The following is a 23,357-nucleotide window of genomic DNA, read 5'->3' as shown; positions in this document are numbered from 1 at the left end:
AGATAATTTTGTTTTCCATTATGGGATGCCAAACAGTTTGCTGGCACTAAGGAGTGTCTTCACTTTCTACTGTCTGTGGGACAGGTTTGTCATTGTGGAGTGAAAGGATCATTAGAAAATACCCTGCTTTTCAGTGGAGAGGGGCGGTAGGTCTGTATTAAGCAAGATTCCTCATAAGAATGCTCTGTGGAAGAACCTTCACACTAATCCAGTGCCTACTGCACTGTAAAAACTCAGCAAAAATAAAGGAGGAAGAAATGAAAACAAACTCAAAATGTGCTCAAGCCATGCTCATTTTCTTTCCCTTTGACATAAATCACAATTTGTGAATAAATTTTCTAATATAGACACACTAAGTCGAATGTGAAGTCAGCCCTCCCATTTATTGATTCGATAAATAAAAAATTTAGAAAAGCAGTCATGAAGGAAACTGTTTCTTTTCTGTGATTTCCAACATTACTAAAGCCCTTTAACATACTTGAAGAAAATCTGTGGGTATGTATACTCTGACCAACAAAAGTCTGAAAGAATAGTGCTGCCTTCATTATTCCTAATCTGTATTGAGACTCTGGCACTGTTGAATTCTAGATTGCTCCATTGGTCTGGTTTGAAAGTTTTGGATTAAAACATCCTTAGCAGAATTATATATTAGAAATTTAAGCATATCAGCAAAAAAAAATTCTAACCTTCTTAACCTGTTGATAAGTACAGAGGATGTCCCCAGTGAATCAATGAGTAGGTAAAGAACACATAACTATGCCAGCATTTGAAAAATAAAAACGGGAGGTACTATCTGTCAGGGTAACCTACCACTTGGCACTTTGATTGGGATCTGCAATTCCTCTTGAATCTTCCCTTGCAGGTTTCTATAATAAATAAATTATGTTGTATTAGGAGCTGCACCAGATGTTGCACGCATGCGCATCCACACACGGACATGCATGTACACACATACACATGAGCACGTACACACGCAGACCACCTCTGCTTGCTCCTTGAAAAATCCAAGACTGTTTGTAAATTGCTTAAGACAGTTTGTAAATTCCTATGGGACTGGGGGAAAGGAGAGTAGATAGTGCTGGTTAAGCAAAGCTGTACCAGAAACCATTATTGATTGTAAAACTTGTGAATCTTCCCTAGAATACATTAGGTAAGAGATTTACAAACACTTTTTAAGTATTAGCACTTTCATTCCGATAACATCTCTATTGGAATCTCAGTAAAATTGATTTTAAACATGGACTGCATGGGTTCAAGGAAGAATTCATTCATACAACTCTCCCGGCTGTCTGCCACTTTCTGTAATCCTTTCGTGTGATCGAGGATCATGTGCAACCACAGATTATAAACTAATCAACTAATCACAGCATTGTAGTCGTCCATAAAGAAAGCTTAACGAGAATGGCTGCTTTTAAAAATACAGAGTTGAAAATCTGTGTGCATTCAGCACCCAGTTCTGAGTAAGAAGTGCTCTACTGAGTAACCTTGAGGATGTAGAGATAGAGATTCTAGTCATTTGGGCAATCCCTAGAAATCCTGTAGTGGTTCTATTTTATGAGTGTGTGTGTGTGTGTGTGTGTGTGTGTGTGTTTGACTCAGTCTCTAATGCATGTGTATGCTAATATGTGCTAGCATTTTGTTTCTCCCTTATAAATAAAGATGCAGGCATTATACTGCCTCGGCTAACTAAGGGTTCCAGGGGAGAGCCTCTGACTCACTGAAAACCATTGCTGTGTTTTACCTTTCAGAACAGGGGCCAGGACTAGAGTGAGGTGAGTGAGGCATTGGTCTCAGCGGCAGAATTTAAGGGGAGAAAACTAATTCAGTAATTCAGATAAATTGTGTGCTAAAGTGTTTGTTTAAAATATCAAAATTAACTTGCAAGCAAATGTTTATCAAGATAAACAAAATGCCAACATTTTCAACAAAAACTGTGTCTGCCCCGGGACTTACCTGACTCACTTCCCCCTCCTCACCCTAACCCCCACCCTGTTAAGAAGTAGGTCTCTATGCCAGAGTGTCAGGGTGTCCCATTTCTACCTCCAATCAGAGAGCTATCCATGTTATATTATTGGTCCTTTTCAAGGAACCAACAAATGATTAGGTTTCATGAAAATTAGTATTGGAAAGGACACAGGCCGCTGCCAAGAGGAAGGGGAGGGGGACATACCAGTGTGATGTAGTGGGGACTTGAAAAACTGGTGGACAGGCTTTCCAAGGATTCTGGAGTTCTCTGCTAGTGAAAAGAGATACTATTAATCTGCAATTCCTAGTAAGTATACAAATACTAAAAGACCCAGACCTCATATTCTTGCCTAGGTTGTTATCCTACAATACATGAGTCTATTTCAGGACCTCTCTATAAGACAAATTTACATATAAGAAGAGTGGGGATTTATGCGTTGTGATATGAATATGATGAGGCAGGTCTGTTAGCCACCAAATCTTACTATCGCTAATTGACTATATGCCTGAAATTCCCCAACCAGCCACATTCTTTTGGGCCTTGAATGTCTTTGAGAAACTCCGCAATTTCCTATCAAAATATAAAAATTCCTAAATGAAGTTTCCCTCTTTAAAGTGTGTTCTGTTAACTCCCCAGTAGATATTAATACAACTAGAAAGCATGGTTCAGTGGAAGCAGGATCTGGGAGAGGCCCTGGATGCCAGAGCAGGGAGAGTAAAAACAAACAAAACACAAGCATCATTAACATAACAGGTAAAAGACGTCAAAGATAGACTTCTCCCAAACCCCAGTTTTGCTGAGGACTGGTCTTTAGTGGGTAACTGTGTCAAATAAGCATCAGTTAAATCATTATTGTTTATAATATTTCATGCCAAAAAATATAAAAACCCTAAATGTGATGTTTGAGGATCCAGCTCTGCTATCTGTGTTAATATCATGGTGTATATGCTATCAGCAGTAAATTGAATTTATTCACATATTCAGCAGATATTTATTCTTCTTCTCTTCTGGGTGCCCCTCATTTAACCAAAAAACCAAAAGCCCTTAAAGGAAGCTTAGAATCAAGAATCGTAACAAATATGTCCTAGGCTCTATGGTTATTCATTACTGACCAGTACTCAGCCTACCTTTCCTGACTCCTCTCTCTGGAAGTTCACCTATTTTAACGTATTAATTTAAGGAAAATGTAATTAGGGAAGTAACTTTAACAGCACATGAGGCATAGTAGATTAAAATAACACATATTAAGTGCCAAGTATATACCCATCACTGTGCTAGGTCTATTTACATACAATTTCTCATTTAAACCTCAAGACAAATGAATGAGAATTATATTAGCATCATGTGGTTTCATTCCTGAAAATCTCAATGTAAACTTAAAAAAAAATCATACACTTTTTTTTTTGTTCATTCTAATGGACAATTAAGACTCAGTTTTACCTTCTTGGAGTCACAGCTGGCATAATAAAGAGTAAAAATGGATAAAAATGATAACTAACAAACATATATAACCAGAGAAAGATTCACTATCTCCATACTCCAGTGAAATTCAGCAGAGGCATCTCCACTAAAATGTCACATATGTGTTCTGGGGCATAGAGTGGGGACATGCTCTGCAACATTGTGCAGTAAAAATCACAAAGCTTTTGGCATGCCTAAAGCCATGGCAAAGCATTCAAAACCTCTGGAACTGTATAACCAGACCAGACCACCCCACCAACCAAAAATACCCTGATTTAAAAATACTGGCAACATGATATTTTTATTGGCACTTGCATCTACCAACAGTCAGTTAATTATTAACCTTAAAATTGGGGCCTTTTGATCCCTTCTTCGTGACTTAAATCCTAATGTGCAGTTTCATCATTTTAAAGAGATAATCTTATCAAGAATGATGCTTTCTTCATTAGCTAATTTTTTTAAAAAAGCTAATGCCTTTGTAGTTTCTTAATCTTTGCTTACAGGTTTTGTCTTGATCATTGTTGTTATTGGTTTTTTTGAGACAGGGTATCACTCTGTAGCCCAGGCTGGAATGCAGTGGCATGATCATAGCTCACTGCAGTCTGGAAATCCTGGGCTCCAGAGGTTTTCGGTGCCTCAGTCTCCCATCTAGCTAGGGACTACAGGTGTGCACCATTATGCTTGGCTATTTTTTTCTTTTTTTATATAGACAAAGGCTTGCCATATTACCCAGCCTGGTCTAGAACTCCTTGCCTCAAATTACCCTCTTGCCTTAGCCTCTCAAAGTGCTAGAATTATAGCTGTGAACCACTGTGCCTGGCCACTCTGTTTGTTTGTTTGTTTGTTTAATGTTATGTTATTTTTATACTTGAAGTTCTGGGGTACACCTGCAGAACATGCAGGTTTATTACACAGGTATATATATGGCATGGTGGTTTGCTGTACCCATCAACCTATCACCTACATTAGGTATTTCTCCTAATGCTATCCCTCCCCTTGTCCCCCATCCCCCGACAGGCCCCAGTGTGTGATGGTCCCCTCCCTGGGTCCATGTGTTCTCACTGTTCACCCCCCACTTATGAGTGAGAATGTGCAGTGTTAGGTTTTCTGTTCTTGTGATAGTTTGCTGAGAATGATGGTTTCCAGCTTCATCCATGTCCCTGCAAAGGACATGAACTCATCCTTTTTTATGGCTGCATAGTATTCCATGGTATATATGTGCCACATTTTCTTTATCAAGTCTATCATTGACAGCCATTTGTGGTGGTTCCACGTCTTTGCTATTGTGAAGAGTGCCACAATAAACATACATGTGCATGTGCATGTGTCTTTATAGTAGAATGATTTATAATCCTTTGGGTATATATCCAGTAATGGGATTGCTGGGTCAAATGGTATTTCTAGTTCTAGATCCTTGAGGAATTGCCACACTGTCTTCCACAATGGTTGAACTAATTTATACAGCCACCAACAGTGTAAAAGCATTCCTATTTCTCTCCATCCTCTCCAGCATCTGTTGTTTCCTTACTTTTTAATGATCACCATTCTAACAGTTTTTTGAGTGAGTGAAATGTATTGGAAATTATAGCTGTTGCTACAATTATTGAACAAGCTGTGATTTGCAGGGACTTCTGTGGGATTTTCAACATTTTTCTTAGATCTTCATATATTGCTTACATTTCTAGTTTACTGAATTTTCTCAGGAATAGATAGAATTTTTTCAAATAATTTATCTGAATCTATTGATATGATCATATGATGTTACACCTTCCCTGATAATACAGTAAATTAGCCTCATTGCTTTTTTGAATGTTAAAGTTTCTGTGCATTATTGCAGTAACACTTGATAATGACTTATTATCCTTTATATATGATCATGATGTATTATCATTTATCATGAGATTCAATTGGCTAAAATCTAATAATAATTCGTGCACCTATATTAGTTAGTGTATTAGTTAGTAGTGCTTCCTTCTTGTAATGACTTTTATAAGTAGTTGTCAGAGAAATATTGGCCTCATAAAATAAATTGGAAATTTCCCCCTTCTCTCCAATTATCTGGAAAAATTTATGTAGAATTGGTGTTATGTCTTCATGAATTTTTAAATAGAATTCACCAGTAGAGTCACAAGGGTCAAATTTTTTTTTGTTTGTGGAAAGGTTTTTACTACAAATTTAACTTATTAGATACAGGGTTATTCAGGTTATCTGTTTCTTCATGAGTAAGCTTTAGTAATTTTTATCTTTCAAAAATTTCCATTTCATTGCACTGTCAAATCTATTAAAATAAGGTTTTTCATAATATTTTCTAATTATCAACTTAATATTTATAGTATCTTCATTGATGTTGCCTTTCTGATTCTTGATGTTAATAATACGTACTAACTAGTTAGACTGGCTGGAGGATTATAAAATTTATTAATCTTCTCAAAATACATTTTCTCTGTTATTTTTCTATTTCGTTAGTGACCAATCAGATATTTACTTTTTCTTTTCCTCTGCATATATTGGGCTTCATTTTCTTTACTTTTCTAGTTTCTTAAAGTAAAAGCTGAGGTCATTGGTCTTTTACTTTTCTTCTTTTCAAACATAAGCAGATAGGCGGTATAAATTTTCCTTTACTGATTTTACTACACCCACATGTTTTGGTACGTGGTATTTAATTTTCATCCATGTTAAAATACTTTCTAATCTCCCTTTTGGTTATTCTTTTGAAATCTGAGTTCCTTAGAATTTGTTATCTAATTTTCAACTGAGAATTTTTCTAATTAGTAATATCTTTCCATTACTTATTTCTATTGTAATTTAATTCTGAGAATATATTTTATATGGCTACAATTCTTTTCTTTCTTGTTTCTTTTTTCTTTATATTTTTAGTAGATACAGGGTTTCACCATGTTAGCCAGGCTCGTCTCAAATTCAGGTGATCTGCCCATCTCGACCTTCAAAAGTTTTGGGATTACAGGCGTGAGCCACTGTGCCTGGCTCAATTCTTTCAAGTTTGTTAAGACTTGCTTTATGGCCCGTACTGTGGTTTATGCTTGTAAATTTTTACAATAGTGCACAAATTAATATTTTATTCAACCAATATATTCTGCTCTGCTATAGCATCTTGGTTATTGTTCCATATTTGTTTTGAATCCTGTCCTCTTTTTTTTCCCTACATGAAGATTCAAAGCTTCACGTATATGTGGAACCATGTTAAATTGCTCCTCTGCACCTCCCACGTCACTTAGCTTAGGACGGGTTCCATTTTAAACACACACAGCTACTTAAAAAAATCAATTAACTAACTGTTGCAAATGGAAGTTTCTTACATTTAGGAAACGAATTTCTGGCAGGATTGGCTCAGTCCTCATCTGCTGCTCATCACCAAAGTATCCTTTATTCTCCACTCCCAGGGTTTCTATAGGTGGGCTGTCAAGAAGGAAATTGAACACCTAATTTATTAGATACAGGGCTATTCAGGTTATTTATTTCTTCATGGGTAAGCTTTAGCAATTTTTATATTTCAAAAGTTTCCATTTCGTTACAATGTTAGATATATTGAAATAATGCTTTTTATATTGGCTAATTATCAACTTAATACTATACAGTCTTCAGTGATGTCACCTTTCTGATTCTTGATGTGGGAAGAATCAGAAACTATGGGATAAACAAACTATGGTATGTACTTATGGCTAAAATTAAATCATCTACAAGATTTTTAAAATACTGATGCTCAAGTTAAACCCAATGACAATTAAATCACAATGTCTTCAACCCACATCGGTATTTTTTGAAAGATCCATTGGTGATTTCAACGTGCACGAAGTTTGGGAATCATTGATATTAGCATCTGGATAGGAGCAAGTACATAAAAGCTTGAGTTACTACTATTCTTACCCCATCTTCAGTAAGAAGCTTATACTTCCCCCCATCGAATATCCTCTGTAACTACAAAGCTTATATATTCTCAGTAACAATTCCCTTCAACACATAGAAAATGCGTATGTACCTCTGAACTTGCTTCAACTTGATACATTTTTGGTAACGAATTAATAGTATGAGAACTCCGATACCGACAATAACCAGGACAAGCACAACAACCAAGATGACAACATCTGCAACATGAAAAAACACGGACTTCAGCCAGGGTATCAGTTGTAAAACAGTGGAATATTAACATTTAATGGAGCTGTTACAATGCTCCTTATTCCTTTCTATAGGACTTTGATTCTCCTTTCAATTATTTTTATGTAAAGTAAAAAGCCCAAACATTATATAAATTATCATTTGTATTTGCAACTGACACTCCACCCAGTATTCCATTATATTTAAGGGAACCACAATCATCAGGAAGAGATTTGGTTGTCAGTTATTAACTACAGAAAAGCCCTTGTGTGTTGAGGGTTTGTGGAAGACCTAAGAAAATCTAATTGAGCTAGAAGAGACTACACTGGCTCTAAAAGGGAATTGCAGTAAAATCAATTTGGGTATTTATGCAAAATAATATGAAGACCATACAAATCCATATCAAAACACAACAAATAAGTAGCAGACTTGAAAAATAAGAAAAAACAACTTTTTTCGCTGGGTAGGCTTTTGATATATGAAAGATTTTGTTTTAGGATGCTCACTGGTAACATTTAAGGTTTCTTCCCAGGCTACAGGTGCCTGTCCTTCCTCACACTGGCAGTGGAGTCCATGGTCATCCATCTGGAAGAGCAGTCAACGATATTTTCTCAAATGACTGATATAAGTTGTGTTCTGCAACTCACTTACTTTAGTACTACCTCTACATCAAACATACATGCACACAAGCACAAGCACAAACTTTTTATTAGTTAATTAAACTACCTAACAAAATCAATGATGCAGAAAAATAAGTAAACAAAATACAAGAAGCAACTATCTTTGAAAATGGCCTTTGAATAAGAGAATGATACTGACAAATTCAAAGGCAAATGAATGAGAGCATGATTTATCTTTCTGGATAAATATATGATATGTATGATAAATATGGTAACCTACTATATATATATGTGTGTGTATGTGTGATATGTGTGTGTGTGTATATTACTATATAAGTGTTACTGATTAACCCAGCATATGAGTGATATTAGGCACAAACTGTTAGTAATTGCTGGTATTAGTGTTTATTAAGTGAAAAAATATACAATGTTTGCCAATTTTCTCAAAAGCTTAACTTGACATTGGTGTGTTTTAACTATAAGACATATTGTAATAGATTCAACTTTAAACATTGGATTTAAACTTTATACATACATTAATCACTGAATTTCTAGATAACCAGTACCATAATGAAAGCTTTACTTGTAACACTGACTGTGTCTGTGTATAATAATATGTGGTTTAGTTCCTTGGATCAATTTTGTTGATAACACATGAAAAAATGAATCCCAAATATATATTTGACTTAGAAAGCAGCAAACATACATATATACATGCACATACAGGCTGAGGAATAAAGTAAATACATGACTGATAAGACATTAATTTTAAAAGCAGTCATATCTTACAGGATTTTCATGGCACTGAGAGGGGCAATTGGTTGAGTTATAGACCTTTTCCATGTTTAGACATTCACCATTGTTGCACACCTAGAAATAAAGTAATCAAGCATGAATTAAAATGACTTAATGTGAAATTGTAATTTCATGTAATGCATGTGAAGCACACAATTTTGCATGTAATTTACATATGAAAATTTTCAATTTACATGATTTAATTATAAGTTATGTAATTTTTCCTATTGTAAAATTCCCCATGTAGTGTCTTCTATGGATAGAGAAATCCTCTATAAATGTTTGAGGAGTGTACTATACATGCAAACAAATATTTTAAACTCATTAAAATGTTTATGTTCTGAGTAATTATTTCAACATTAATCTGTCAAAGATTCTACAACTATAATTGCAACAGTTTCTTTCGTTTCAATGAAGTTTTTCTTTTGATTTTGTTTAACAATGTATGTTTATTATACCACAGTTGATGGTTGAGCATTTTATTAATATCAATTAATCTTATTTGTGTTTAATATTTTTGCTTTAAATTTTCCTTTCTCTTGGTAAATTTGATCACCAAAATATTATTGGTTTTGTTATTTTTGGTCTTTGCCTGGTTCATCCTTACTCATTTATTTAATTTTTAATGGTTATTTTTAATTTTATTTATAATTAAACATTTATTGCCTCCAATTCAAAGATTATATTTGTATTTTCTATAGGGAGAACTTAATATAGCCATATTATATTTACATTTTCTATAGGGAGAACTTAATGCATCCATATTTATTGGAATAAGTGATATATATACTCTTACTCCTTTCATTTTAATTACTTGATTTCCAACATTAGACATTGTAGCTTACCTTTTACTATATTTATCACTTTTATTCAGCTCTTGTTTTCTCTAATTTGAAAGCTATATATGCTAATTTCTAAAGGTTAATTTGGTTAACATTAATATATTTGAATCTAAATAATTCTATCATTTTCAAGAAAAAAATCACCATTAATTCCTCCTTCTGTAAGATAAGAAATTTATCATGTTTTTACTTCTTTTCTCTTTCTCTCAGTTCAAGTTTTTGATTGAGTAAACCAGATTCTACATTGTCAAAATTATTTATTATTCCTGAGATTTTTTACATCGCTGTAATATATTATAATTAATAACTAGAATTTACTCAAAAGTCTTATAGATTTTGTTGCTTGCAATCATTTCTTTAATATCCTATCTCATTATTTTACCTTCTAAATTTAAATTTATTTCTCTGTTGACTGGAATACATTTTGAACTATTTGTCTTTTCAAAAAACAGGTGGAGTCTATATATTACTATATATTTTATTAGTTATAATATGTGTGAGAGTGTCATTCTATTGCTTTTCTGTCTGAATAATAACTTGGCTGTAAATATAGTTTTAGGGTCTCAACAATTATGTTCCCCAAAGCTCTGTAGATGTTGCTCCATTGTCTTCTGGATACTTGTTGTAGACAAGTATTATGGTAACCTGATATTTCTTTCTGTAACAAGTTACTGACCTTTTCTCCTTTGTACTTATGGCATATATTCTTTATTTTTGACATTCAAGGCATGAGGGTAAGTAAAAGCACTCATCTCTTTCTCTAAATTTTTCCTGGTACTAAGTGAATTTTTTCATACATTCTTCAGATCAGGGACACATTGTGATTATTTCATTAATTATATTTTCACCTCTCTTCTGCTTTTTTAAATTTAGAATTCATATTAAATCTGTGATGAATTTTTTAGAAATCTATTTCCTGCTTGTATTTATTTTCTTTGATTTTTAAAATTCTTTTATCTTATTGTGTTAAGAAGTTTAGCATCTAACTTATTGATTTTTTTTGTAATATCCATTCAGTGGTTTACTGCCCACATTACGTATAAACCAGTAATCACATTTTGTACTTTGAGGGCAATGCTCATTGATCTCAAATTACACGTTTTAATATAGATTTAATATTTTTTAAAATTTCATTCAACAACTTTTTCTTGATAAAGGAGGAAATTTTTTAACATTGTATTAGCTCGTTTTCATGCTGCTGATAAAGACATACGCGAGACTGGGCAATTTACAAAAGAAAGATGTTTAATTGAACTTACAGTTCCACGTGGCTGGGGAAGTCTCATAATCTTGGTGAAAAGCGAGGAGGAGTAAGTCACGTCTTACATGGATGGCAGCAGGCAAAGAGAGAACTTGTGCAGGAAAACTCAACCTTATAATAACCATCGGATCTCATGAGACTTACTGTCAGGAGAACAGCATGGGAAAGACCTGCTCTCACGATTCACTTACCTGCCAGTGGGTCCCTCCCACAAAGTGTGGGAATTCAAGATGAGATTTGGGTGGAGACACAGTCAAATCACATCATTCCATCCCTGGCTGCTCCCAAATCTCATGTCCTCACATTTTAAAACCAATCATGCCTTCCCAACAGTCCCCTAGAGACTTAACTCATTTCAGCATTAACTCAAAAGTCCACAGTCCAAAGTCTGGTTCAATACAAGGCAAGTCCCTTCCACCTACAAGCCTGTAAAATCAAAAGCAAGTTACTTACTTCCTGGATACAATGGGGGTACAGGCATTGGATAAATACAGCCATTCCAAATGGAAGAAAGTGGCCAAAACAAAAGGGCTAATAGGCCCCATGCAAGTCTGAATTCAGCAGGGCAGTCAAATCTTAAAGCTCCAAAATGATCCCCTTTGATTCCATGTCTCACATCCAGGTCACACTGATGCAAGAGGTGGATTCCCAGAGTCTTGAGCAGCTCTGCCTCTGTGGTTTTACAGGGTACAGCCTCCTTCCCGGCTGCTTCCATGGGCTGGCGTTGAGTGTTTGCAGCTTTTCCAGGTGCACAGTGCAAACTGTGGGTAGATCTATGATTCTGGGGTCTGGAGGACAGGGGCCGGGCCCTTTTCTTACAGCTCCACTAGGCAGTGCCCCAGCAAGGACTGTTGTGGGGGATCTGACCCTACATTTCCCATCCACACTGCCCTAGCAGAGATTCTCCATAAGGGCCCCACTCCTGCAGCAAACTTTTGCCTGGGCAGCCAGGCATTTCCACACATTCTGAAATCTAGGCCAAGATTCCCAAACCTCAATTCTTGACTTCTGTGCACCTGCAGGCTCAACACCACGTGGAGGCTGCCAAGGCCTGGGGCTTCCACCCTGTGAAGCAACAGCCCAACCTGTACCATGGCACCTTTTAGTCACGGCTGGAGTGGCTGGGACGTAGGTCACCAAGTCCCTAGACTGTGCACAGCATACAACACGGGGACCCTGAGCCTGGCCCATGAAACTGTTTTCTCCTAGGTCTCTGGGTCTGTGATAGAAGGGGCTACCATGAAGACCTCTGACATGCTCTGGAGACATTTTCCCTGTTGTCTTTGGTATTAACATTTGGCTCCTCATTACTTATGCAGATTTCTGCAGCCAGCTTCAATTTCTCCTCAGAAAATGTTTTTTTTTTTTCTATCACATTGTCAGGCTGCAAATTTTCCGAACTTTTATGCTCTGCTTCCCTTATAAAACTGAATGTCTTTAACAGCACCCAAGTCACCTCTTGAATGCTTTGCTGCTTAGAAATTTCTTCCACCAGATACCCTAAATCATCTCTCTTCAGTTCACAGTTCCACAAATCTCTAGAGCAGGGGCAAAATGCTACCAGTCTATTTGCTAAAACATAACAAGAGTCATCTTTGCTCCAGTTCTACCTTATGTTCACCTTTACTTGAAATAGCAATTGAGATTAAATAATTTTTATTTTTTTCTTTAAATTCATTGAAAGAATGATTTCTTCGATTCCCTACATTTTTCTGTTGAACTCATTCACTGAATTTTTTTATTCCCATATTGTAATTTTTCAGTTCTAAAATTTCCATTTGGCTCTTACTTATATTGTATACATCTTTGCTGGAAGTTTGTTATTTGCTGAGACCTTCTATTTTTCCATTTATTTCAAGTGTGTGCATATTTGTTCACTGAAGCATTTTTATGAAGGCAGCTTTAAATTCTTTGTCAGGTAATTCCAACATATGTGCCACCTTGTTGTTGCATCTAGAGATTGTCTTTTGTCATTTCAATTGAGATTTCCCTGGTTCTTTGTATGAAGAGTGACTCACTTGTATTCTGGATACTTTGGGGACTATGACCTATGGGATCTTATTCAAACCTGTTGTTTTAGCAGAATCACTGCCTCACTCATGCCAGCTGGGGTGGAAACCCAGCCTCCTCACATACTTTCATGACACTGTGAGGCTGGAAGAATTCATCACCACTGAGCTGTGGTGAATGTCCTGACTCCCCATAAGCCTCCACTGAAACCCTATCTGGAGCCAGGGCATCTGTTAGAGCTGGAAGAAAATGGAAGACTAGGCTTCCCACTGGATCCTTGCTGATGCAGAAGGAGTCAGACCACTGAATTTTTCACTGCTGTTTGGTTGGAGTGGGACAATTATTACCAAAATGTTTTCTGTCTCGTTAGCCTACTCCTTTTCTTGTCCTTTGGTTTTAGAGAAGCTCTGCTAAAACAACAGATTCGAATAAGGTCCCATAACTCATAGTCTAAAAATAGCATATCAATGCCAAAATGAACATTTTTTTTCCCACTCACATCATTGTGATACCTACATAGACCAGCATTAACTATGCATGAATTTCCTCCTTAGAATTTGGCTGAAGAACTGGCACCGCTGTGACGGACGTACTTCTGCCCTAAGCCTTCTCTTGCAGGAATAAGCTCTCTATGCAGAGTACATGGTCACAGTGTATTTAGGAGATGGAGGTGGATTTCTTCACAACTGCCTTTCTATCAGCCCCTTTCTTCAGTCCTTGCCACTCTTCAAGAAGGAAACACTTTGTATTTCAGGCTGGTTTTTCATATCTGAGGTGAATAGCAAATCTTTTGGTATTTTCATCCACCTGAGGCTTCACACTTTGTCTTGCTGAATACCTTTGAATTTTTTAGCTTGTGGTTAGCATACGTAGCTTAATCTTCACAAACATAGATTTCTTAGCATGTTGATATTCATTTAATCATTTTAACAGGAAGCAGTATAGTTAAATATATAGACTCAAAACATAAGTCTCTATTAAATATTTAGTTCTAGTTTTTTTTTTTACATTCTGAACTTTGGTTTTCCAATTTATTTCTCTATCACACTATACAAATATCACTGTAATATTTTTGGTGATAGTGTAGAGAGAGAGAGGAAGACATATCACATAGAGAAACTACTCAATTTCAAATAGCTGATTTTAGGGGTAAGCTATCATGTGTTTTCCATATATTCTTTATGAGCCAGCTATTCTTTAGAGTATACATTCTAATATTGTCATCTTGCCATAAAAAACTCTTTCCAATTCAGTCCCATTCTGTCTTCTCTTTAATTGCATCTTTTGCCATTTAACCCAAAGAGCAAGCCACTCTGAAATTGATGGTTATCTGAATTATGCCATACACTTTGTACCTTTGCATATTGTGCAGGCATTTTTTGCTAAAATGTCTTCTCCCGTTTCCTGTGTGTTAAAATGTTCAAGTCAAAGCTGAAATGTTGTTACTCATTGAAGATGCCATTTCGTCTTCTCTAAGCAAAGTCAGCCACTTTTCCTTTAGACATCAATGTACATTGGTCACACCACTAAGAAAGCAATTTGTTGAACTGTAATCATTTAATTTTTACTGTGTGAAATTCTCATGTATGCTTATCTTTATTGTACAGTCAGTGGCACCATAGTATATGGCTAGTAAATATGATTGAATGAATAAAATAAATGAAGATGTGAGGCTATTTTATAGTCACATTAATTAGAAAAATCCATGTCTATAATTTCATTAGATATCCATTGTAAGTTACTAATTAAGCACATTTGTAACAATTATGTGTCATTTGGCATGACTAAAATTAGGCAAAATGGATATTTATTAAGTGTTATTGCCACTCTGCTCCTCATTAAAAAATACTTGTCAATATTTTTTCCTTTTCCATATCTAGGCCTCTTTGGAACCAATTACAGTATCCAATAATGTTTTTAAAGGATTGAACTAAGACGTTTTAATAAAACAAAAGGCTTTTGTCTTACCATTCCATCTCCGCATTTTGTTCCTGACGCCACCAGGCCAATGTCTGTAGAATCACGGTATAAAAAAATGGTTTTGCATATGACAGTAGCATTCTGCTGGGGATCCTTAAGGTGATAGGTCTTGTCTTCTCCAAGGAGATAGGAAAGCTCCCCTCCAGTGCAGTAGATCTTTCCACATCTGACATCTCTGAAGGAAAGGGAGAACATTCAAACTTGGAACTAGAAATACAACTTTTGAGACTAGGCTGGCAATGAAGCCTCCCATTCACTCTTTTTCTAGATCCAGGTTTCTCACCAAGTTAAGGAGGCTGGAATGGGCAGAGAAAACCACTGAGCAAAGTCTTGGCCCTGAGAACTGAGATGAGTCTGTATAAAATGTAAAATGATTATGTTTCTTTTGGATTTCCCTGTGAACCTCACAAATCAATACTGGCTTAAGTTTACAGGGGAATTTTTTTATTAGTAATTTGAATTAGCATAATTTTAATCAGGACTCCAAGATTTCCTTATTTCCCTCTTCTCCCGATCTCAGTAAAAAGAGGTTAACAGCTCTGGGGACAGGAGCCATTCTGATTTTGACAAAGTGCTGTAAGAAGGCAAATTACTTTTTTTCCACGGGGCACTTACTTTTCCTCACAGGGAAGAAATTTGTTTTCCTTGTTTTTGCAGTACCCAAATTTATTTCCTTTTGTATTCATCTTGTAGCAGATATCATGACTCTCTATTGCCTCTGGGGTAAAAAATGGTATAAAAGTAAAACAAAAGCATGACTACCATGAATCATAAAAGACCTTATTTTTCTAATGTAATTAAACTTTCAGAATCATGTCATAGTGAAGTAGAATGGAATACATTATTTAAAAACTATCCTGTTGCCTCAGGAGAATATTTTAGGCTGGAGATATAAAACAGTAACAAATATACATAACTCATATACTGAGATAGTTAATATCAGACTTAAGATCAACGAATATGACAGGTAATATACAGAGAAATGCTAAGCATTATCTTGGAATAATGCCACAAATGACATTATCTCTGATCTTGACCCAATTCCTACAGGGCAATAACAGAGAAATAGAGGCCATCATCTATGTGAATCCTTCACTGTGATTATCTCTCACCATCATCAAATAATTCAGAGCACTGATCCCCACGAGTGGGACATTTCCCCATGAAGCAGTAGCCTTCTGAGTTATTGCAAGGAAATCCATTGACTCTGAACTGGTCCTTAGGACATGCAGGCGAGTGGCCAGTGCACATCTCAGGAAAATCACATTCATCTTCTGCTGGTCTGCATATGGACCCTGCTTTTTTTATCTGTTGAGGAAATACAAAGAGACTAAATCCTGGATACATTTAGGTAGGTAAGGTTTAGTAAGTAGACAGAAAGTTGACCCATTTATCTAAAAAACGTTTTAAGGATGGATCATAGCTTCCTTCTGCATTCCACCAAGAATCATTCTCATCTGTAAATGTGTTGGCACTCATGTAATTTTAGGAATGACAAAATGATGTTTTTGAAATTTGGTATTAGAATAGCCTTAGGGAGAGTTGGGATGTACATCAAATGAAGAAATGGGCAGGTATTCTCATTTATCTTGTCTTTTCTTTGTTCCAAGGGATCCAGTACATGCCCTGCCTATCCCTACCCACCTCAAACTGGGAACCCCTGCCTATAATGAGGAAATCTCCAGTCCTAATAAATCAGATTCCTGCATATGAAGTGGAGAAAAATACCCTTGCTTTCATTGCTGGAGGGAAGTGCATAGAGATATTCTCTCATCCAGCCATTCAATATGAATTTAATTATGCTGGGGTCTGGATGAATTTGAAGATGCATAAGATATGTTTGTTTTCTTTGTGAGTTCACAATAAAGTTGGGTGAAAGAAGTGTCAATAAACCCTCGGACAGAGCCACTGGGGTTTCTGGTTGTCTTCCTCAGGAACGTTTCTCCACTTACTAGCCACTACCACTTTCCAATCCTGATATAACCCCTTTCCCTTTTAGCTCACCCTTGGGATTTCAACCATCCTCCCAGCTGAGGTTAAACAGATTGGTGATTATTTACAAAGGAGCAAGAATAGAGCTGGTCATGTGACTTCCCTCCTAAAACTCCAATTGCTACTTGATGTTTCTCCACTCCCCAGGCCATAGCACAGCCCACTGCTCAGATGTTGGAGCATCTCACAAGAATCTCTGTTGGGTACTTGCAAGCCTAGCTTCATTCTGGAATCAGTAGTGCAGGGTTGTCCAGTGGTTAGAAAACTCTTAGATCCTACATATTCTTAAACTGAAACAAAACAAAACAAAACAAACAAACAAACAAAAACCTTCTCCTGGGACACGACCTTACCTGACAAGATTCACAGCATTCTCCTTCTGCACAAGTAAATCCTGGCTTCAATACACATGTGTGTGCCTCACAGCAAGGATTAGTACACTCCTGGCAATAACCACAAAAGAAATATGAGAAGTCGATATGTGCTTTGACTCCTGTTTGAAGAATTAATTAGTTGTGCTTCTGTGTAATCTGTTACACTTAAATGCTAATGCATGATTGTTGGCTGTGGTACATACATACAGATTACTATTTAGAACTGGTGTTTGGGACTTCTACTATTTCTCCTTCTCTTGTGCTGTTTGATACACTACAGATAATGGATTCTCACTGACAGAATTAGAGAGTCCAACATTTACAATCTTCAATTATCCTAACGATCTCCATTTCCTTGAAGGGCCTTACTGCCTTCCTGTACTGAAGTATGATGTGAGACAATTCAACTGCTGAAGATCTCATTTTACTTTTTGCTCAAGCTGCTCATAATTTCAGGCTGACTTTTATTTTTTAATGTATCATTAGATAGCATCAAAATGGTAACCTGTGCCCTATTTTCTCAAACAAAATTAAAACCTCAAGAAAATGGAGTGTGGCCAGATAAGGTACCTCATGTATTAGAATGAATCCATGGAACCATTCCAAGGAATGCATATGGACAGGAGGATCCGTTTCCAAAATTAAGAGCCTCTTTATGTTTAACCTGAGACATTTGAAGACATTCTTATAACCTTTGGACAGGTCACTGTCCCCAGTCTGATTATGCAGTCTCTAACTGCTGTCCTACTAGGCCTCCTGGTATTGTGCATTATCTAGACTGTAATTACTAAAATTGTGGTCCTTGGGCCCGCAACATCACTGTAACCTTGCAGCTAGGTAGGTGTGCAGAATCTCAGAACCACTCCATACTTACTGAATCTGAGTCCACATTTTAACAACGTCCCCTGGTGATTCATCTGCATTTATTAATTTGAGAGGCAGTTGTGTAGAACACATACCTATGTGATAAGCTCTTGAAAGAAATAGCTTCTATGATGGGGAAAAGCATATTAAGAATTACTTTAAAATCTGCCTCAAGGGCTTTCCCTAAATGCTCCAGAGACCACAACTATGATAAATACATGAAACATTAGAACGTTTGTGCTCCATTAAGAGTTTTCCAATAACAGGAACTATCCAACTGTGATACAGGCTAGCCTCATAAGTTAATAAATAAAACTTGATTGAGTAAGAGATTTTGTAGAGCAGACTCTGCATGAGACATCAGACTTAAGGACAATAACTTATGGGCCCTTGTCACAAGCAGAACCAATTGTATATAAACAAGAAAAGGTGATGCTGCTGATCTCCAGCAAGGTCATTACACACGTTTCATGACTCAATAAGAAGTCTTGGAATGAGGCTGCACCAATAATTTGTTAAAAAATAAAAATAAAAATGGGAAGCAAAAAATTTTAAAGCTTTACAAGGAACACCATGGTTGGTTTGATTAATGGCCACATCCCTACCTAGGTTCTACCTGATCATAAATTTTGCAATTTAAAGATAGCATCATTTGTAAATACCTGAGGAGGGCCACAGTCACACTCTTCACCCTCATCCAACTTCTTGTTTCCACAAAATTGGAAATCATCGAAATTGCAAGGAAATGGAATGTTGAGCAGGCATGTTGGCTTATAATCCTTCAGGTACTTGTGGTATTGGTTTTGGCTGCACTTACTGAATTTCAGTGCAGGAATGCTAGAGATAGAATGAAGTAAAAATAAAGATTAATCCTATCAATGCATAGTGGTGCAACAGCTAGAGCATTTTATGAAGGATTTAGAAAGAACAAATGTAAATGTTTACTGTTAGAGCAGGGAAGTAATTGGGTTCTTTATTATAGAAAATATCTTCTCAAAACACAGTGAACACATGCTATTTTAGTGAAAATATCTTGGCTATAGATCCTCTAGCAAATCCTTCCTGAAGCCCACATTATAGACTGATTGTGTATGTTTACTGCTTCCAAATCCTCTTTAGTTTGGTCCTCTTCAAATAACCTATATACTTGTTTATCATCTCTACTAGATTTCAAGCATCTCAAAGCAATGATTATATCATGTGCGATTTTAAAAAATAAACATTGGTTAACACAGTGCCTGGCACAAAGTGGTTCTCTATAAATTTGTTAAGACAAGCGGTTGGTTTAATAATGTACATATCCATAGGAATGTGATATATTTCTTAACCTGAAATTTATCTCCCTTCCATCTTCCTTTTCTTTTGACTTCCTTAAGATTATTATTGTCATAATAATTAAATACAGTAGGACTTTAGAGTCTTGATTACACTAGACTGAGATGGTAGAAGTCTGTAAAATATTACTAATTATGTAAATAATAATGTAAACTAAATATTAATTACTGAGTTCTTATTCTATGCCAGTCATCTCATTTGGCCGTGTTAGCCACTTTACTTCATTTAATCAAAGTGTGGAAGCATTGATCACCAAGAAACTTTTCTTACTATATACAATGCTTTACGTATACCTGCTCTGAAGGGATTCAAAGATGTGCGAGACTTAGCACCTGACTGCCTGGCAATTTACAGTACAGTGGGGAATGCTGGACATGCTTTTATTCTGTAACTATTTATGGAGTATTTAATATGTGTTTGGGACTTTTCTAGTAGAGTGGTGATATAACAGTGACCCAAACAGACAAAACCCTCTGACCTTATGGGACTAGCTTATATTTCAGCAGAAGAGTAAAGTTATAAATAAGCTGAATGCATGAAACAGAGAATATGCTAGATAGTAATAAGTACTAAGGAGAGACAGAAAACAAAAGGAGTGGGAAGTGAAATGCCAGGATATGTGTGTGATCTAGATCAGGTGGCCAGGGAAAACGTTGGTGGGAATAACATTTGGATAAAGATGTGAAGGAAGACATTATAGCTTATAGAAAAGATGACAAAACAAAGCATGCAGAGTCTATTTCTCCCCTAATTGCCGTGGTAGTGATTGGTACTAATTGTTCAGGTGTACTTTTGCAATGTGCCCAGAAAGAGTTTTGGGATTTCTCTCATGGTATCACTAGAGAGAGACACTATCAGTTGGCAAGATTTAGCCCCAGAAAGGAAACTCCCATGCCTAGTTATGTAATAGACTTTTTAGGAAATTCCATAGCTTTACAACATATCCTACAATAGTGGGTTTTGACTCAAAATCCACTTTTGAAGTACATCTTTCTTTCTTTCTTTCTTTCTCTTTCTTTCTTTCTTTCTTCTTTCTTCTTTCTTTCTTTCTTTCTTTCTTTCTTTCTTTCTTTCTTTTTCTTTTTTCTTTTTTTTTTTTTTTGGAGATGGAGTTTTGCTCTTGTATCCCAGGCTGGAGTGCAGTGGCGTGATCTTGGCTCACTGCAACCTCCACCTGCCGAATTCAAGCAATTCTCCTCCCAAGTGGCTGGGATTACAGGCATGCATCACCAGCCCGGCTCATTTTGTATTTTTAGTAGAAATGGGGTTTCTCCATCTTGGCCAGGCTGGTCTCGAACTCCCGACCTCAGGTGATCCACCCACCTCGGCCTCCCAAAGTGCTGGGATTACAGGCATGAGCCACCACTCCCAGCCCACTTCTGAATTGTTTAAGTGTATTCTGTGTGTTGTTCGAACCTCACCTTCCATCACTGTCCATCACGCATTTTCCTGAAGGACAGGTGCATGGGAACTCATCATGCTGCATCCCAAGGTTATGCCCCAGTTGATGTGCCATTCTGTTTGCAATTATGTTTGCGTCAGGCAAAAGATCCTGATGAAAAAAAAAATTGCATTAGAAATTTTTGAAAGGTAGCACACTGTGTACATAGTGCTTCAAACTAGTGGTTGAAAGGCCTGGCTTCTGGCTCCTAGTTAACTGGTACTTATTTAAAAAGGCATGGACTCAGTTACCTCTCTCCCCTGTACCTCAGTTTCCTTAATTATATAAGAAGCCCAAGAAAGTGACTTTTAAAATATCTCTAGCTCTAACATTTTGAAATTCTTTCTTTGTGGCGTGGTGATAGTCATTGTTAGATTTATAGAAGCTCATTCTTATAAATAGTTAAAAACTGTTAACTAATATTATTATGATTTTTACCTCTTCAAAATTCATATGTTGAAGGTATAAAACTAACTTCAAGGTGATGACACTAGGAGGTGAAGTCTTTGGAAGGTGATTAAGTCTTGGGGGCAGAGCCCTCATAAGTGGGATTAATGCCCTTATAAAAGAGGCTTGAGTGAGATTCCTGCCCCTTCTACCAGGTCAGAACACAGCAAGAAGGTGTCAACTATGAGACAGAGAGGCTTTAATCAGACTCTGAATCTGCTAAGGACTTAATCTTGGATTCTTAGCCTCCGAGAAATAAATTTCTATTGTTTCTTACCTGTTCATTTGTGATATTTCATTACAGCAGCTAGAATGAACTAAGATAAATATCCTACACAATATAATAAATAATATTGGTTGTCTTCTTTGTACTAGATATCCAAATTCTATGCAAACGGAAATGTGAGGTTCTTGTTTTCAGCTTATAGTCTCCCATTGCACAACAATGCTATACAATCTTAAAGAGGAAGTTTCTATTATGAGAAAAACTTTAATGTCAAATATATCAAATCCACGGAAGAATTGGTTAACTTGGCTCATCGTTCTATTGTATGCTTTAATTTCTATGTTAATACAAAATTAATTTCCAAAAAGAGGTGGGCTATCAGATTACTATAAAGCTAATAAAACATACCTAATTTGGTCATCTCATCTTACTCACATAAAGTTTAAAATGTGTCCTGGAGTGATTATAATATCATAATCTAAGTAGCATATATCATAGTCTAAGTAGCATAATCTAACAGCATATATCAGATGAAATTGACTCTATGATCCAAAACTTATGTTACTAAAATACCATAGGAAAAGTTATAAGCACAAAATAACTATGTAATAAATAAGTCATGTGGTCATTTAAATAAGTGCTAGCTTTGAGGTCTTTGATCTTAATAACAGACAAAATATAGCAACAACTAGGCAGCAACATAAAGGAAATAAATAGAAACCTTTGTGTTTTCAAGAATCTCTCAGATGGGGTTACTTGGACAACATTTACTAGAAGCTTAGAGACTTTGGAAAGGATCACATAAAAAATGGAGTCAACAGTTTTTAGGTCTTATGCTTTCTAAAAATGAATTGACAGGTCGTCTTGATACGATATATGAAGTGGTTTATGTACCTTATTATCAGCACAAGAACAATTATCCTCACTTGCCAAATGAGCCATCAACTTGTGTGTACATTATTTGTCCTTATAAGTGGCTATATTTCATCTGCAAAAGAGCTTTACTAATCATTGCGTGCTGATCTGTGGTATACCATCCGTTTAAACTCTGAGCAAAGTGAGTTTGCCTTCAACATTTATAATTTTTTAATGAAACATTTTTTATTCATTTAATGAAGAAAACATAACAGTCTGTTCATGACACATCGTAGTGAGTATATATGACAAAATGAACACAGAATTTCTTTCCATGGAACCCAGGACATTACAAAAATTTTATTCAAACATTATCAAGTAATATAAATAAAACACAGCCCACCTTAACGATACTGGTCGAATAATAGGGCAGGCACATACCCACTGGATAAGAAATTCCTTGCACATGTGTGTAGATCCACTTCCCACTATGAAAAAGATGCAAATATACTCTTCAATCTGAGTTAGTAGTTTAATTAACACAAAGATCAAATTGCAGTGAACCCCAACAATGCCAATGCTTTTGCATGTGAAAATGTCTTCTTATTTCTGGAGTTTTGGAATTGAGGCTGACCTTAGTTGATATTGAACTCATCTTTAATCTGTGGGATATTCGAGGCATTAAAAAAGCCAGTGCATTTGGGAGGCTGAGGCAGGTGGATTCATGAGGTCAAGAGATCAAGACCATCCTGGCCAACATGGTGAAACCCCATCT

At 36.2% G+C, this 23,357-nt stretch overlaps 1 protein-coding gene across 1 annotated transcript in view; it reads right to left on the bottom strand.

The window, feature by feature from the left end:
* The window catches only part of ADAM7 (ADAM metallopeptidase domain 7), a 64,085-nt gene that overhangs the window by 423 nt on the left and 40,305 nt on the right, over positions 1 to 23,357 (bottom strand). Inside the window, exons 10-21 of the mRNA XM_033228900.1 lie at positions 22,986 to 23,070; positions 21,035 to 21,165; positions 18,941 to 19,115; positions 17,394 to 17,483; positions 16,161 to 16,356; positions 15,664 to 15,766; positions 15,037 to 15,223; positions 8,950 to 9,030; positions 8,047 to 8,125; positions 7,425 to 7,530; positions 6,745 to 6,844; positions 811 to 866 (exon numbers count right to left, since the gene is read on the bottom strand). Of these exons, the coding sequence (XP_033084791.1) occupies positions 811 to 866; positions 6,745 to 6,844; positions 7,425 to 7,530; positions 8,047 to 8,125; positions 8,950 to 9,030; positions 15,037 to 15,223; positions 15,664 to 15,766; positions 16,161 to 16,356; positions 17,394 to 17,483; positions 18,941 to 19,115; positions 21,035 to 21,165; positions 22,986 to 23,070 (1,389 nt within the window). The remainder of the gene's footprint in view (positions 1 to 810; positions 867 to 6,744; positions 6,845 to 7,424; positions 7,531 to 8,046; positions 8,126 to 8,949; positions 9,031 to 15,036; positions 15,224 to 15,663; positions 15,767 to 16,160; positions 16,357 to 17,393; positions 17,484 to 18,940; positions 19,116 to 21,034; positions 21,166 to 22,985; positions 23,071 to 23,357) is intronic.

Source organism: Trachypithecus francoisi, unplaced genomic scaffold, assembly GCF_009764315.1.
Source record: "Trachypithecus francoisi isolate TF-2019V2 unplaced genomic scaffold, Tfra_2.0 Contig01440, whole genome shotgun sequence".
NCBI lineage: Eukaryota > Metazoa > Chordata > Mammalia > Primates > Cercopithecidae > Trachypithecus > Trachypithecus francoisi.
The sequence above is the reverse complement of the archived record's forward strand: the minus strand, read 5'-3'. Positions and strand labels throughout refer to the sequence as shown.